The 13475-nt window shown below is 37.5% G+C and overlaps 1 protein-coding gene across 4 annotated transcripts in view; it reads left to right on the top strand.

Annotated features, from left to right (window-relative positions):
- The window catches only part of TNKS (tankyrase), a 221247-nt gene that overhangs the window by 189703 nt on the left and 18069 nt on the right, over positions 1–13475 (top strand). For all 4 annotated transcript variants that reach the window (XM_030812401.1, XM_030812400.1, XM_030812399.1 and 1 more), the window contains exons 21-25: positions 7408–7528; positions 9013–9110; positions 10624–10698; positions 11592–11697; positions 12139–12325. In XM_030812401.1, coding sequence (XP_030668261.1) covers positions 7408–7528; positions 9013–9110; positions 10624–10698; positions 11592–11697; positions 12139–12325 — 587 coding nt within the window. The remainder of the gene's footprint in view (positions 1–7407; positions 7529–9012; positions 9111–10623; positions 10699–11591; positions 11698–12138; positions 12326–13475) is intronic.

Here is a 13475-nt window from a genome sequence, read left to right as displayed (position 1 = left end):
TCCTCATCTCTAGACCCTTAACATAATTTCATCTGCAGACACTTTTCTTCCAAAGAAGATGACACTCACAGGTTCTGGGGATTAGAACATAGACTTATCATTTTGAGGGCTACCATTCAGCCCACTACAACATAATATGGCCCTATGTATCTTTTTAAGACCTAGTCAACTTATCAGAGGTGTCACCCTTTCAATCACCCACCTCTACACATCTTCCCCTATTTCAGAATAAATCTGTTTTTTTCAATTATTCTTTATATGACATAATTTTCCAGTATTTCACTGGCACCTTTGGCCCATTATGGTTCCCTTCTAGGCTTATAGTCACTTTGGAGTTAACTTAAAAACCGCGTCTTTTTTCTTTTTTTATCAGTTATGCTGTTAAGATTTTTCTTCTGCTTTCTCTCTTTTTTTTTTAAGCTACATTTTTTCATTATAGTTCATCTTTAATGCTCTTAATGATAAGAAAAGCTGAGTAGGGATAGCACTGGACTAAAAGAAGACCTTAATTCTAATTATTTTTACCCTCTTACTAGCTGTGTAAAATTGGGCTGAAAGACATTTATCCTATCACTTCCTTTACCTGTAAAACCTAATGCTTACAAATGTTCAGAGAGTTAAAATGCTCAGTAATACTGTGCTGCTGTGTCAGCTTTTAATACAATGATGCATCACAGGTGCCTTTGGTCTGATGGTTAGGACTTGATGGACTGCTGTCTATAAAATCATTTTCTTTTCCAAACATTTATTCATCCTCTGGTTTGGAGCTTTCTTAGGAGAATATCCTAAACAGTAAGAATGCTTTATCCTTATTCCCTAACTGAAGGTGTGAAAGCTGTTTTAAAACCATTATACTCTGCTGTTTCCATATTACAGCTATAGCTGTTCTTCCCAAATCATTTCCACAATAATTGTAAAATTTCAAACACATCTTTGCTAAATAAACCAAAGACCTTAACTCAAACAAATAATTCCAATTTACTGATAAAAGTTTTCTGAAGAATGTTTTTTCTTCTTTTAGTCGGTTTGCATTATAATTTTTTGTGTTATTTCCTTTTTACTTTATATTGTGTATTCTCATTGTCAGTAACTGACTTCCTGTGGCTTATTTATCACGTTTTATTGATTTGAATAGTTTAATAGTTTAGTCTCCGAGTCACTCCTTCTGACAGCTTGTCCTGGTTTCATCAGTTTCGTTGTTCTTTTTTTACTGCAGTTTCATTCTGAGTAAATGAGTCCATTGATTTTCTTTTAGCCAGAATAATTTCTATAGCCTTTTCTTGATCAATACATAGACAATTGCATTTAATGTATGTTACCAAGCACAGTTCTTTCCCTCCAGACAAGTGATACTACCTTTCTTTGTATTGAACTGTGTCTGGCCCAATCATCAGGCAATCAAATTTATTTTTATTTTAATTGCAAATGTTATTTATCTAGCCTTCCATTAGAAATAAATTTGATAACCTTTTCCATAACTTTAACCCTTAGCATTTTCTCCCATCAACATTCTATATCAGTAATACGTGATGATGGTCAACATATTTGTATAGTCGGGGAGGAGTGAGAGCGCATGCATTGAACTCATTTAATTCATATCTGTTTGGCTTCTGCCAGGGGAGCCATTGTTTTCTGATGTGCTTTGACCTGCTTGTATGTCTCATTGCCTGTGTTCCTACTCATGGATGCCAGTGCGGTGTGGAATGTAGTTATTTTATTTCTGGTCCCAGAAAAAAACCTTCTACACATCATAGCCTCACCTTCTATCTTCACAGTTACTCTCTCGGAAGTCTCTAAATTGTCCTGTTTCCCATAGATACTTTGCCAAGTTCTATGTTAAATAATATAGTATCCTTTCTAGTTAATGAAATATAGTACCCATGTGACTTTGGCTCTTCCTTTAATAACATAGCTTTCTACCTAACAACGTCGGTAGGAACACTTTTTCTGTGGGAAAGACAGATTTTATTTACACTGCAATTCCTAGAACATAAATGCTATCACTTGGAAGACTGCCTGTGGACATTTTTATGGTTAACCTGTGTATTTTCATGGAAAGAGACCAGATAAATTTTGAATTCAAGTTCTTGAAGACAAAAGCATGGCCTCCAGTAATTCATTGTGAACTTGATTATAAAGTTAGTTCTTATTACTACTGCTATACCGTACAACCTTTTAAGCCCAAGCAAGAGAAAGGTCTTTTTCATTAAAACTAGTTTTCTCTCCCCACCCAAAGTAAAATACTCTCAGAAGCTAGAGGTAGCTCTTTTTGCAATGACCTTTGCTTTATGTGCAAGATGACTTTAACTGACACGTGGATAATCTTTATTCTTAATATTATAATTTTATTTTAATTTATACTAGATAGACATAACTAGCCCAACAAGCTTGTGATTTCCTTGGTATAATAACTAAGTCAAGGTTTTAAAAAAGGAGCAAGTTAATTTAAATATGATTTTCAGAAAAAAATGTCTAACAGCTGATAGGGGTATATATAAAATTCCTGAATCTTGAAGCAACATGTCTAAAATCCAACTAACCTGCTTTCCATCCAGATATTTCTATTTCTTTTGTTGATACAAGTCTCATAGTTACCCAGCTGCAGAATTTTGGAATAATCTTACTTTCATTCCTTTTATTTTAACCATTTCTATTTACCAGGCCCTATAAATACAGTTCTCCAGTTGCTTTCAGATTCATCCCTTCCATGTCATTTTATCTTCATCTTGTTCCCAGTTGCCTTCCCTTCCAAATCTGCCCTACATAATGCCAACAGTCTCATCCTCCTAAAATACAACTTTGATCACATTACTCTGCTGAAAAGACTTCCCAGGGCCTTTGGTATACTTTTTTTTTTTTTTTTTTTTTTTTAAGGTGGAGTCTAGCTCTGTTGCCCAGGCTGGAGTGCAGTGGTGTGATCTTGGCTCACTGCAACCTCCACCTCCCAGGTTCATGCGATTTTCCTGCCTCAGCCTCCTGAGTAGCTGGGATTACAGGCATGGGCCACCATGCCTGGCTAATTTTTGTATTTTTAGTAGAGATGGGGTTTCACCATGTTGGTCACGCTGGTCTCAAACTGCTGACCCCATGATCTGCCCTTCTCGGCCTCCCAAAGTGCTGGGATTACAGGCATGAGCCACCACACCTGGCCAGCCTTTGGTATACTTCTAAGCCTGTTAGTTTGATAGATAAGGCCCTTTAAGATCCTCTCTGTGCCTGCTGCTCTGCTCTGCTCCTTTTAATCCTTGATACATATTCTCCTGTAACCATTTTGAACTACAGTACTTAAGGTCCCTCAAATACTCTGTATTCTTTTAACTGATTTTCCCTTTGCACATGCTATTCCCTCTGTCTTAAGCACACTTCCCTCCTTCCCCTGCCTGATTAGCTCCTGCTGCTTAGCTGAATTATGACCTTCTTCTGAGAACCTTTCCTCATCTCTTTCCTGCTCCTTGCTTCCCAGGCCTCCTTGCAGCCCTGACCAAGCAGGTCACCTTCACAAGAGTTCTCTTAGGGATTCTCCAAGACATTGATCCATTTTATGGTTCTTTGTTACCTCAAGTAAATAGCATGAACTTTGGTTAGCACTCTGTTTCATGGCCCCACTCTTTTACTATCGGTTATTTGGACCAACTATGTAACTTTGCAACTGTAAGGGGTTGTTTTAGAATTAAATGAAATATTCAGTTACTTTTTAAAGAAATATATAGCATAAAAAAGGTACTCATTAAACATTTTATGTGTGAATGAGCTAACATAAATCTAAATTTCTTAGCTTTTCATTTAAGGTTTTTCAGTGGCCACTGCCTGGTAAATATGTGGACAAATTGGACACCATGTAACTCAGTGCAACTAAAGTTAACGTTTAATCATTTTCACCTTCTAGTCATCCTTTTAAAGAATATAAACAGGGAAAAGACAGATACAGCTATACATCTCAGCTCTTCTGTGTACTATTTTTATGACTTCTCTAAGTACCAGTGACCTCATAAATACATTAATAATGTACTTCATTATCCGCCATCGTAAGGATTAAATTAGGTAATGTAAATAAAGTGCTTGGAACTGTGCTTGTTATATAGCGAGTACACAACAAATATTGTGTGGATGGTGGTTGGATGATGAATGGTTGGATGGAATTGCAAGAATAATGTATATTTATATTCAGTTGCAAGTATAGAAAGTTGTCCCATTCCCTTTTTGTTTTTTTTAGATTCCACAGGTTAATAGCTTTTCATCTCTTCTATCCTTCAGGATAGCCTAATAAACATTTTCTTTTTTTTCTTTAGTTACTTATTTTCATATGCATTCCTTTTGTGTGACTGTAAGTATCTAATTGGATAAATGCCAAGATAGCATAGATAGCTCACTTGTCTACTGCTGTGTAACAAATTACCCAAAACTTAATGGCTTAAAATAACAAACATGTATTATTCCACAGTTTCTGTATGTCAAGAATCTAAGCATGGCTTAGTTGGGTGCCTCTGGCTCAAGGTCTGTCCTGAAGCTGCAGTAAACTGTCTGACAGGTCTGCAGTCTCACCTGGGGACTCACCTGGCAAAGGCGGGGACCCGCTTCAAGCTCGCTCACAGTGTTGGTTGACTGGCCTTGATTCCTCACCTGTGAGCCTCTCCACAGAGTGACCTTATGGAGTGTTACTTACCTGTTGCTGCTCGATAAATTACCGCAAACTCAGCAGCTCGAAACAGCACACATTTTGTGAGTCAGGAGTCTATGCACAGCTTAGTCGTGTCCTTTGCTTCATGATCTCTCACAAGGCTACAGAGCATTAGCCAGGGCCAGTATCTCATCTAAAGACTCTACTGGAGAAGGATCCCCTTCCACACTCTCACATGCTTATTGGCAGGATTCAGTCCCTTGCAGTCTGTTGGACTGAAGCCCTCAGTTCCTTGCCGTGTGAGCCTCTATAACATGGTTTCTTGCTCTATCAAAGCCAGCAAGACAAAGAAGATCTGCTAGTCACTTCTCATCACCATTGCTGTATTTGCTTGATTAGAAGCAAGTCACTAGGCAAGCCTGCGCTCCAGGGGAGGGGAGCATACAGGATGTGATGTAAGGAGGTGGGAATCATTGAGTCTGTCTGCCATAGCGTGGCAGCCAGTTCTTCTAGGGTGAGCAGTCCAAAGAGTGAGCGCCCAAGATGGAAGCCACAGTCTCTTTATTACCTAACGTAAAAAGTAATTTCCCATCACTTCTGCTGTATTATATTTGTTAGAAGTGAGTTCATAAGTCTGTCTCACACGGGGAAGGGATTACAGTGAAGACACAAATGCCAGGAGGTAGGAGACCACTTTCCACATTAGGGGTGAGAGCTCCTCTCAGCCTCGCCTTCTAAACTAGGTGACTTGCTATCAGTCTCTTCAGGTTGTTTTGTTGGTTTGGTTTGGTTTTTTTGTATTCATTTTATGATTAGAGCTATAAAATGAATAAATATAGTAAATATTCTGCATTACTCCTCTAGAACATTGTAGAGAATATTGTGTTTTGCTGGCCTGGTGTCTGCTTCCTCCAGATGTGTGCTATATGTATCAATCCACAAAATTCTGAGGAGGGCTGGGCGCGGTGGCTCACATCTGTAATCCCAGCACTTTGGGAGGCCAAGGTGGGCGGATCACGAGGTCAGGAGATCGAGACCATCCTGGCTAACATGGTGAAACCCCGTCTCTACTAAAAATACAAAAAAATTAGCCGGGCGTGGTGGTGAGCGCCTGTAGTCCCAGCGACTCAGGAGGCTGAGGCAAGAGAATGGCGTGAACCCAGGAGGCGGAGGTTGCAGTGAGCCGCTGAGATCGCGCCACTGCACTCCAGCCTGGGCAACAGAGTGAGACTCTGTCTCAAAAAAAACACAAAAAAAACAAAAAGAAAAGAAAAGTCTGAGGGTTCTCTGAGTTGAAGTTACAACATAGATATGAGACCCTTGGTTTTAAACTGAAGTTAGTTTTGAATATTTAGAAGAAAAAAATGGGACATCAATAACATAGTTTCCAGATTATATTAAAATCATGTAGCTAAGAATGTAAAGGCTCCTATTATTTTGTGAACTATTCCATCTCAGAGATGTGTATTTCAGAACTGGGTTTTTGTTTTGTTTTGCTTTGTTTTGCTTTGTTTTTACAGCTCTGCTGAAACCTTTCTTTTGGGTGACTGGAAGTGAATTGCCCGCTTTGTGCGATGAAGCAATTATTGCTTAAATGGCCACTTAGAAGCAATATAGAAAATTATTTCCAAAGAACGAGTTATATATGCTCATTTCACTAGAAAGATCAAACTCATATTTTATTCTGACAAAAAAATCAGCAGAAGTCCAGGCCTAATTTGTCAGGTTTTTAAATGTTACTTGCAAGTTAAAAGTGGAAAAAAACGATCTTGTTTGAGTTGGAAAGTGAGTGTCTATAAAAGGATTTCTTGGTTTTCCAAGGAAGGGGAAAATCAAAGACTAATCCTGTAGACTAGTATTTGGATTGTCACAAGGCCAGCTTCGTCACAGCTGGAAAATTGCATGTTTAGCCTTCAAGAAATTGCATGTTCAGCCACATTTCTTGAAGTTCATCCTATGTGTTCAGAACATAGCCACTGGGTGGTAGTAGAGTCCCAGCTACTTTAGTCCATAAAGGAATTAGGTTATTTTGAGCCAACTAATCATCTCCATTTTACGAGGATGAATAACCAAAAGTTAAAAACTAAACAAAAATTAAAAAACACTATGTTGTATAAAACAGAATGTATTTTAAGGAGAAGGGATTAAGTCTGAGAATTTATGAGAGAGCTTAAAAAGCATCTACTCTTTTCTTATCCAAATTGGAATTTTAAAATGTAGCCTCTCTTTAAAACAGGATAAATACTTGAGATGTCAATCTCACTGCTTTTTAAGGCAGGCTGTCCCAGGCTTGAGTATTTCTTAGCACTGAGAAGTTCTTCCTTATCTTCGTCTAAAAATTGCTTTCTCCTTTTCCCGCGCTGTTTGCTTGTGCTGAACGCCTCTCCCTTTCCCCCACTGTTCATTTCTACTCCCTGCTGGATATTGGGATCTGGTGTTTTCCCATTTTCAAGCTACTGATTCCTCCTCTATCTTGAGGCAAGCAGTAGATGATAGAACAAAATAATCTAAAGGAAATATAGTGATGATCATTTTGTATTTCTATAGTATTGTTTCTCCCTTTTTAATTCTCATGGACAAAAAGCAAATCAAGGAGTACTTCAAGTAAGCAGAAAAGCTGATGAGACTATCAAAACAACTTTAAAAAAATTGTAAGCTCACGTTTATAAAGGGAACAAAAGAATTTTCTTAATCTGAATGGCACTCATAGCATTGTAGACAATTGGAAAAGCTTTTGTCCTCTTAAGAACTGTTAAAGATATCACAGCTGATTTTGTTTCATTTTTCAGATTACACTAGATGTGTTGGCTGATATGGGTCATGAGGAGTTGAAAGAAATAGGCATCAATGCATATGGGCACCGCCACAAATTAATCAAAGGAGTAGAAAGACTTTTAGGTGGACAACAAGGTAAGCTATTCAGAAAAAAACAAATTTCAGAAATCAATGGTACAAGGTAAGTGTTGTGGCTGACAGTTGAACTCAGGCAGTTTGATCCCAGAACCATACACTGAACTACTGGACCTCCTGTCCCTTCCCCGTCTCAGTTATTGGCCTCATGCTCCCTCTAGCTGGAAAAATCTGAGTCAGTCTTCCCTCTGTGCCAATGCTTTGTATCCTCAATTTCTCTGGAATCTCTGTACTTCTGTCCTTTCCCGTGACTGTCACTTGATCCAAGCCACCATTCTCTCTCCTGGACTATCCCAACCACCTGGTTTATCTCCAGCCTTTACATTTGCTTCCTTCCAGTACCTTCTCTGCAATGTGAACACAATCTTTTCAAAATGATTATATTATCATATCACTCCATTGCTTAAACTCCTGTAATAGAATCCTGTTTCTTTTAGGATAGAATCAAACATTCCTAACATGGCTTTTCACAATCTAACCTTTCCTAACTTGAACTTTCCTCCCCGCCACATGACTGTCAGTTTTGTCTTTTTCCATTGTACTTTGCCGTTACAAGCCTCTTTCCCCTCTGTTTTTACCCATTTCTTCATTTGTTAGCAGCACTTTCACTATAGGAAAGCAAGGAAGGAGAATCTACAGAGCTAATCAAATTATAAGACTGATGTGAAATTCAAACTGGAAGATTTTGTGCTTGAGTCTTGCTTATTTATCTGTATTTTAGTTCATCCATGAAACTAACAAAGATAATGTATTTTAAAGCAATTATAAGTGGCTATTTCAAGCCATCTTACAAGAGTTTTTAGAAGATAATTTTTATATTTTAGATCTGACTATATTGTGATGTCAGTGCATGTTTTTCTTTTGTGTCAGACATAGCTTCATGTATGTTCATGATAGAGTTTAATTCAACAAATATTTGTTGAACCCTGCAGTGTATACAAGAAGCTCTATAACAACAGATAAAATTGGGCCAGGCACGGTGGCTTACACCTGTAATCCCAGCACTTTGGGAGGATGAAGCAGGCAGATCATGAGGTCAGGAAATTGAGACCATCCTGGCTAACACGGTGAAACTCTGTCTCTACTAAACAAAATACAAAAAATTAGCCGGTTGTGGTGGTGGTCGCCTGTAGTCCCAGCTACTAGGGAGGCTGAGGCAGGAGAATGGCATGAACCCGGGAGGCGGAGCTTGCAGTGAGCCAAGATCACGCCACTGCACTCCAGCCTGGGTGACAGAGCGAGGCTCCATCACAAAAAAAAAAAAAAAAAAAGGACAGATAAAATTGATCCCTAAACATCTTCATTTTTTTCTCTTGTCTTTGAGTATATTATTTGTTTAAAATAACCGAATTTATCAGGTTCAAATTGCAAATAGTTTAGGTTTGTTCCAAAATGTCAATTACTTATTATGAATTTTTTTTTAATAAAATAGAGCCTGAGTAGTGCAGACTTTTGTTTTATATGTTAATTTTTCTCTCTGACAGGCACCAATCCTTATTTGACTTTTCACTGTGTTAATCAGGGAACGATTTTGCTGGATCTTGCTCCAGAAGATAAAGAATATCAGTCAGTGGAAGAAGAGGTAATATACATCAGAAATCTTTCATTTGCTTTTCTTGAAGGCTGTGGATAAACCTGTTTTTCTGGAAGTAGCCTCGTCTTACATTATTGCCTTGCGGTCACATGCCTTTTAAGCAGTCTCTCTTAGCCACTGTGGTAGAATATTGCCAAAATTAAAATATTATGGCGCCACATGGTTTTCACATCATAAGCCTAGGTTTTCTAATGCATGGGGTCCATCTGTCTTTTGATTCTGGAGATTTTCTTAAAATTCATGCAAAATAAGGAGCCTATTATTAGAACTATTATATTGTTACAGTGCCACCTAAGAATGACATAGAATGAAAATTCTTGCCTCATAGAGAGCAAATATGTTCTCATCCTTGTTTTTATGCAGATATAAATGTGACTATAAAATAATATGCCTAATCGCCACATATGCTTCTGGGTCTGCCTCATTATTCTGCATAACATTTCTCTAGTCACAGTTCTTCTGAGCCCCTATGAAGGCTGTTTGTGTGACCCTCCTGGTGATCAGATGCCAGTGAGACTCCTGCTCCACTGACGGCTTATGCATAAACAAACAGCCTAATGCCACTGTTATAAGTAAGCTACCCAATTGTGTTATGCAAATACCTAGGCAGAAAAAGGTATGCCTAATTCTTGTTTTTTTTTTAATTAGTGCTCATTTGATTTTCATTCCCAGGCTAGGAAGTTTCATAGGGAACTCAGGACCATGACCCCAGGGCTGTATTTCAGCTCATACTTAGCACATCAGGGAGGCATCATGGGGTCCAGTGTCTTACTACCTAATTCTTCTCCTAGCAGTTAGTACATTTTGATAATCATGTCAAAAATGTAATGACTCTTCACAAGTGGAGCAGTAAAGAATTCATTCTATTGAGTTAATTCTCCGAGAAACTTAGATCTTTAAAACATTTTTCTTTTCCATAATTATTTTTAATTTAGAGAGTAGTCAGAAGACAGTTATTCCCCTTTAGTAGTACATTATAGTCAGCGTCCCCTGGTCTGTGTAAATATACTTAGAGATCCCAACCTGAAGACTATTGAGATAATATGGAATATTTCACCTACAGAACAAATACTTATTTTTTAAAAATTATTTATTTTTAGCATTTGTCCAACGGGCATTAATTGAATGTAAGGAGTTTTTGTTTGACTTAATCAGAATATTAGTTCTTCTTCTCAATAAGATAAGATAGTAATAATAGATGACTTAATGTGTTTTTTTTTATGTTTCCCCATTGTGTTTACAGAAAACTCTCTCAGAACCTTTATTTAAAAGTAAATAGAAAGTGCATAAATTTAATATTTATGCTTGAAATCATTTTCTCACCAAAAATACTTATCCACTAAACTTGCTCATCAATTTATAGTGAACTCCTATTTATTTATTAATACTGAATTTTAGACTCATTAATGAAATAATAAAATTGAAATATTGAAAACAATGGAAGAAATGTCAGAATTACACACTGGGATGTTTTTATAAAATTAGTTATTTTGTTCTATAGATGCAAAGTACAATTCGAGAACATAGAGATGGTGGTAATGCTGGCGGCATCTTCAACAGATACAATGTCATTCGAGTAAGTTTTTAAAGTTTCATGGTGAAAACTGGATTGCAAGACTTGCCTAAAAATTAAATCTAGCCAATGAAAAGAGTTTATTTAGTCATATTTTCAAACTGTGAAAGATAATTCATCACTTATCTGAAGTCACACAGCACTCTTCTCACTACAATATCTCTAACTCCCCAAGACAATACGTCACTAAAAATAGAGACATTCTGAAAGCGCCAAAGCTACAAACAGGAGGCTAAATCAGCTTGTACTAGTGATACTCACATGGATATTGGTCTCCCTGCTCATCCACAAATACAGGCCATAGCTGACAATAATGTTTTTTATCATTCGAAAGTTGCATCAAAGTCCTGGATCTTCAATCTAATTGAACCAGTAATTACCCCAGAATATATATATTTCTTAATCTCAGTATCTTAATTTATAATATGGAACAGATGACTCAAGCTTTTTACAAAGGGGTATCATAAAGATGAATAAAATCTGTAGAGATTTCATTTTGAGTTAACAGACCTGTAAAAGTTACACTGGTACACATCAGAATAACCCAGGGAACTTTAAAAAAAAAAATACAGATTTACAGATCCCCATCTCCTAAAATTTATTAAGTCTGGGGAGATGCCTAAACATAACCTTTCTACCTATTTTTTTTTTAATCCTGAGGTGATTTAGAGGTAACAGCCAGGTCTGGTATAGAATAACAAAAGCTGTAACTAAAAATTATGTCACTAACAGCTAGAGTATTTTCTGAATTACACTGACATAGTGGCTTTATCACTTTTAAATTATGTCTTAAGCAAAATAAAAATTGAATGTTCCTAAAAGGAAAACATACTTTTCATTTTAAATCATAAATGCCCATTTCACTGATAATGTTTCTTTCTTCTTCATCCTTCAAGATTCAAAAAGTTGTCAACAAGAAGTTGAGGGAACGGTTCTGCCACCGACAGAAGGAAGTGTCTGAGGAGAATCACAACCATCACAATGAGCGCATGTTGTTTCATGGTGAGCAGCATGGCGGGGACGGTGGACGGCTCCCTGGGCCTTTGCAGGAGTCAGTAAAGTGAAAAACCCATGTGAAATTGACTATAATATGGGTGTGTTAAAAATGGCTTGTTTTGATTATTTTGTTCAAATAATTACTTATTCGTACCAGCTTTCTAATGTATCACACATTAGTACAGACTTTCCAGTGCATATACAATGAAAATACTTTATCTAAAATTATTTTAGAACTTAAATTGCAAATTGAGCCATCTAGTGAATTATTTTTGTTGTAATTTTGTACTAGTACATTATTATGTATAATAGGCCTTCTTAGAAAATACTTTTCATTTATACACCATTCATTTCTTAATATTAACCTGCCCGGTGCAAATAGTGTGCAGGTAATTGACCTTCTAGAAAAGTGTTCAAAAACAAATCTTTCTGTCTTCTTATTTCTAGGTTCTCCTTTCATTAATGCCATTATTCATAAAGGGTTTGATGAGCGACATGCATACATAGGAGGAATGTTTGGGGCCGGGATTTATTTTGCTGAAAACTCCTCAAAAAGCAACCAATATGTTTATGGAATTGGAGGAGGAACAGGCTGCCCTACACACAAGGACAGGTCATGCTACATATGTCACAGGTAAGCGTCTTGCCATTAGTGTAACGTTTCCCACCCCTAGGTCATGAACCAAATTGGTTTTTTTTTTTTTTTTTTTTTTTTTTGAGATGAAGTCTTGCTCTTGTCTCCCAGGCTGGAGTGCAGTGGCACGATCCTGGCTCATTGCAACCTCCACCTCCCAGGTTCAAGCAATTCTTCTGCCTCAGCCTCCTCATTAGCCGGGATTACAGGCACCCGCCACCAGGCCCAGCTAATTTTTGTATTTTTAGTAGAGATGGGGTTTTGCCATGTTGGCCAGGCTGGTCTCGAACTCCTGACCTCATGATCCACCCGCCTTGGCCTCCCGAAATGCTGGGATTAGAGGCATGAGGCACCATGCCCAGCCCCAGATTGGTTTATCAGGCTCTGCAGAAGTCACAGGTTATCCTCAGTCTTGCATCCCAGTAAATCCCGTTGGTTCTGGGAATGGGTGGGAACAGCTAATCAGCCTCTTCTGACAGGAGCAATAACAACAGAGCAGATAACCAGGGGTAAAAACCAGGTACCTGTCCTCCAGTCACGGGTTATATTAAAACTCCCTGCATCTTGGCTTTCTCCCTGGGCTTCACTTTTCTTGCTTTGTAATCAGAATATGGCAAGGCTAAGGATGATTTCTATAGAACAAAGAACTGCTAGCTCCAGTCACATTTGAATGAAGACACACTTCTATAAAAAACATAGACTCTTTAATTTACTTCTGATGTTGCTGGTGATGTTGTTGTTTTAAGGCAGGTTATATAATTAGCCTTGGCAACTTAAAATATCAACTTTGGAATTAATAGCAAACAAGTGAATATTGGCCTTGTTAATAGACTTTTAAAACTCAAAAATTGGAGAGAACAATGGTATACTCTCTCCGATGTCAGTGGCGAAAAAAGTACTGACCCTTTCCTTGGCAATGAAAAAATACAAAAGAATTACACTGTACAAAGATTGGGATTTATTACATTTCTCCGTAAACTTACCAAATGCATTCTTTTTATCAAGCCAGGTTAATAACATATTTTGTAATTTGGTTAAGACCTTAAAAAGACCCAAATAATTTCAGAACAAGGATCTCTGAGGGAAAGAAGCCCCAATAACCTTGAAATTGTGATTATTGACCTTAAAACTTATCTCTCCGTTGTGTTTT

The sequence above is a fragment of the Nomascus leucogenys genome, chromosome 4, assembly GCF_006542625.1.
Source record: "Nomascus leucogenys isolate Asia chromosome 4, Asia_NLE_v1, whole genome shotgun sequence".
NCBI classification, from domain to species: Eukaryota; Metazoa; Chordata; class Mammalia; order Primates; family Hylobatidae; genus Nomascus; species Nomascus leucogenys.
Note: the sequence above shows the minus strand (reverse complement) of the source record. Positions and strands in the feature narration are given on the sequence as shown.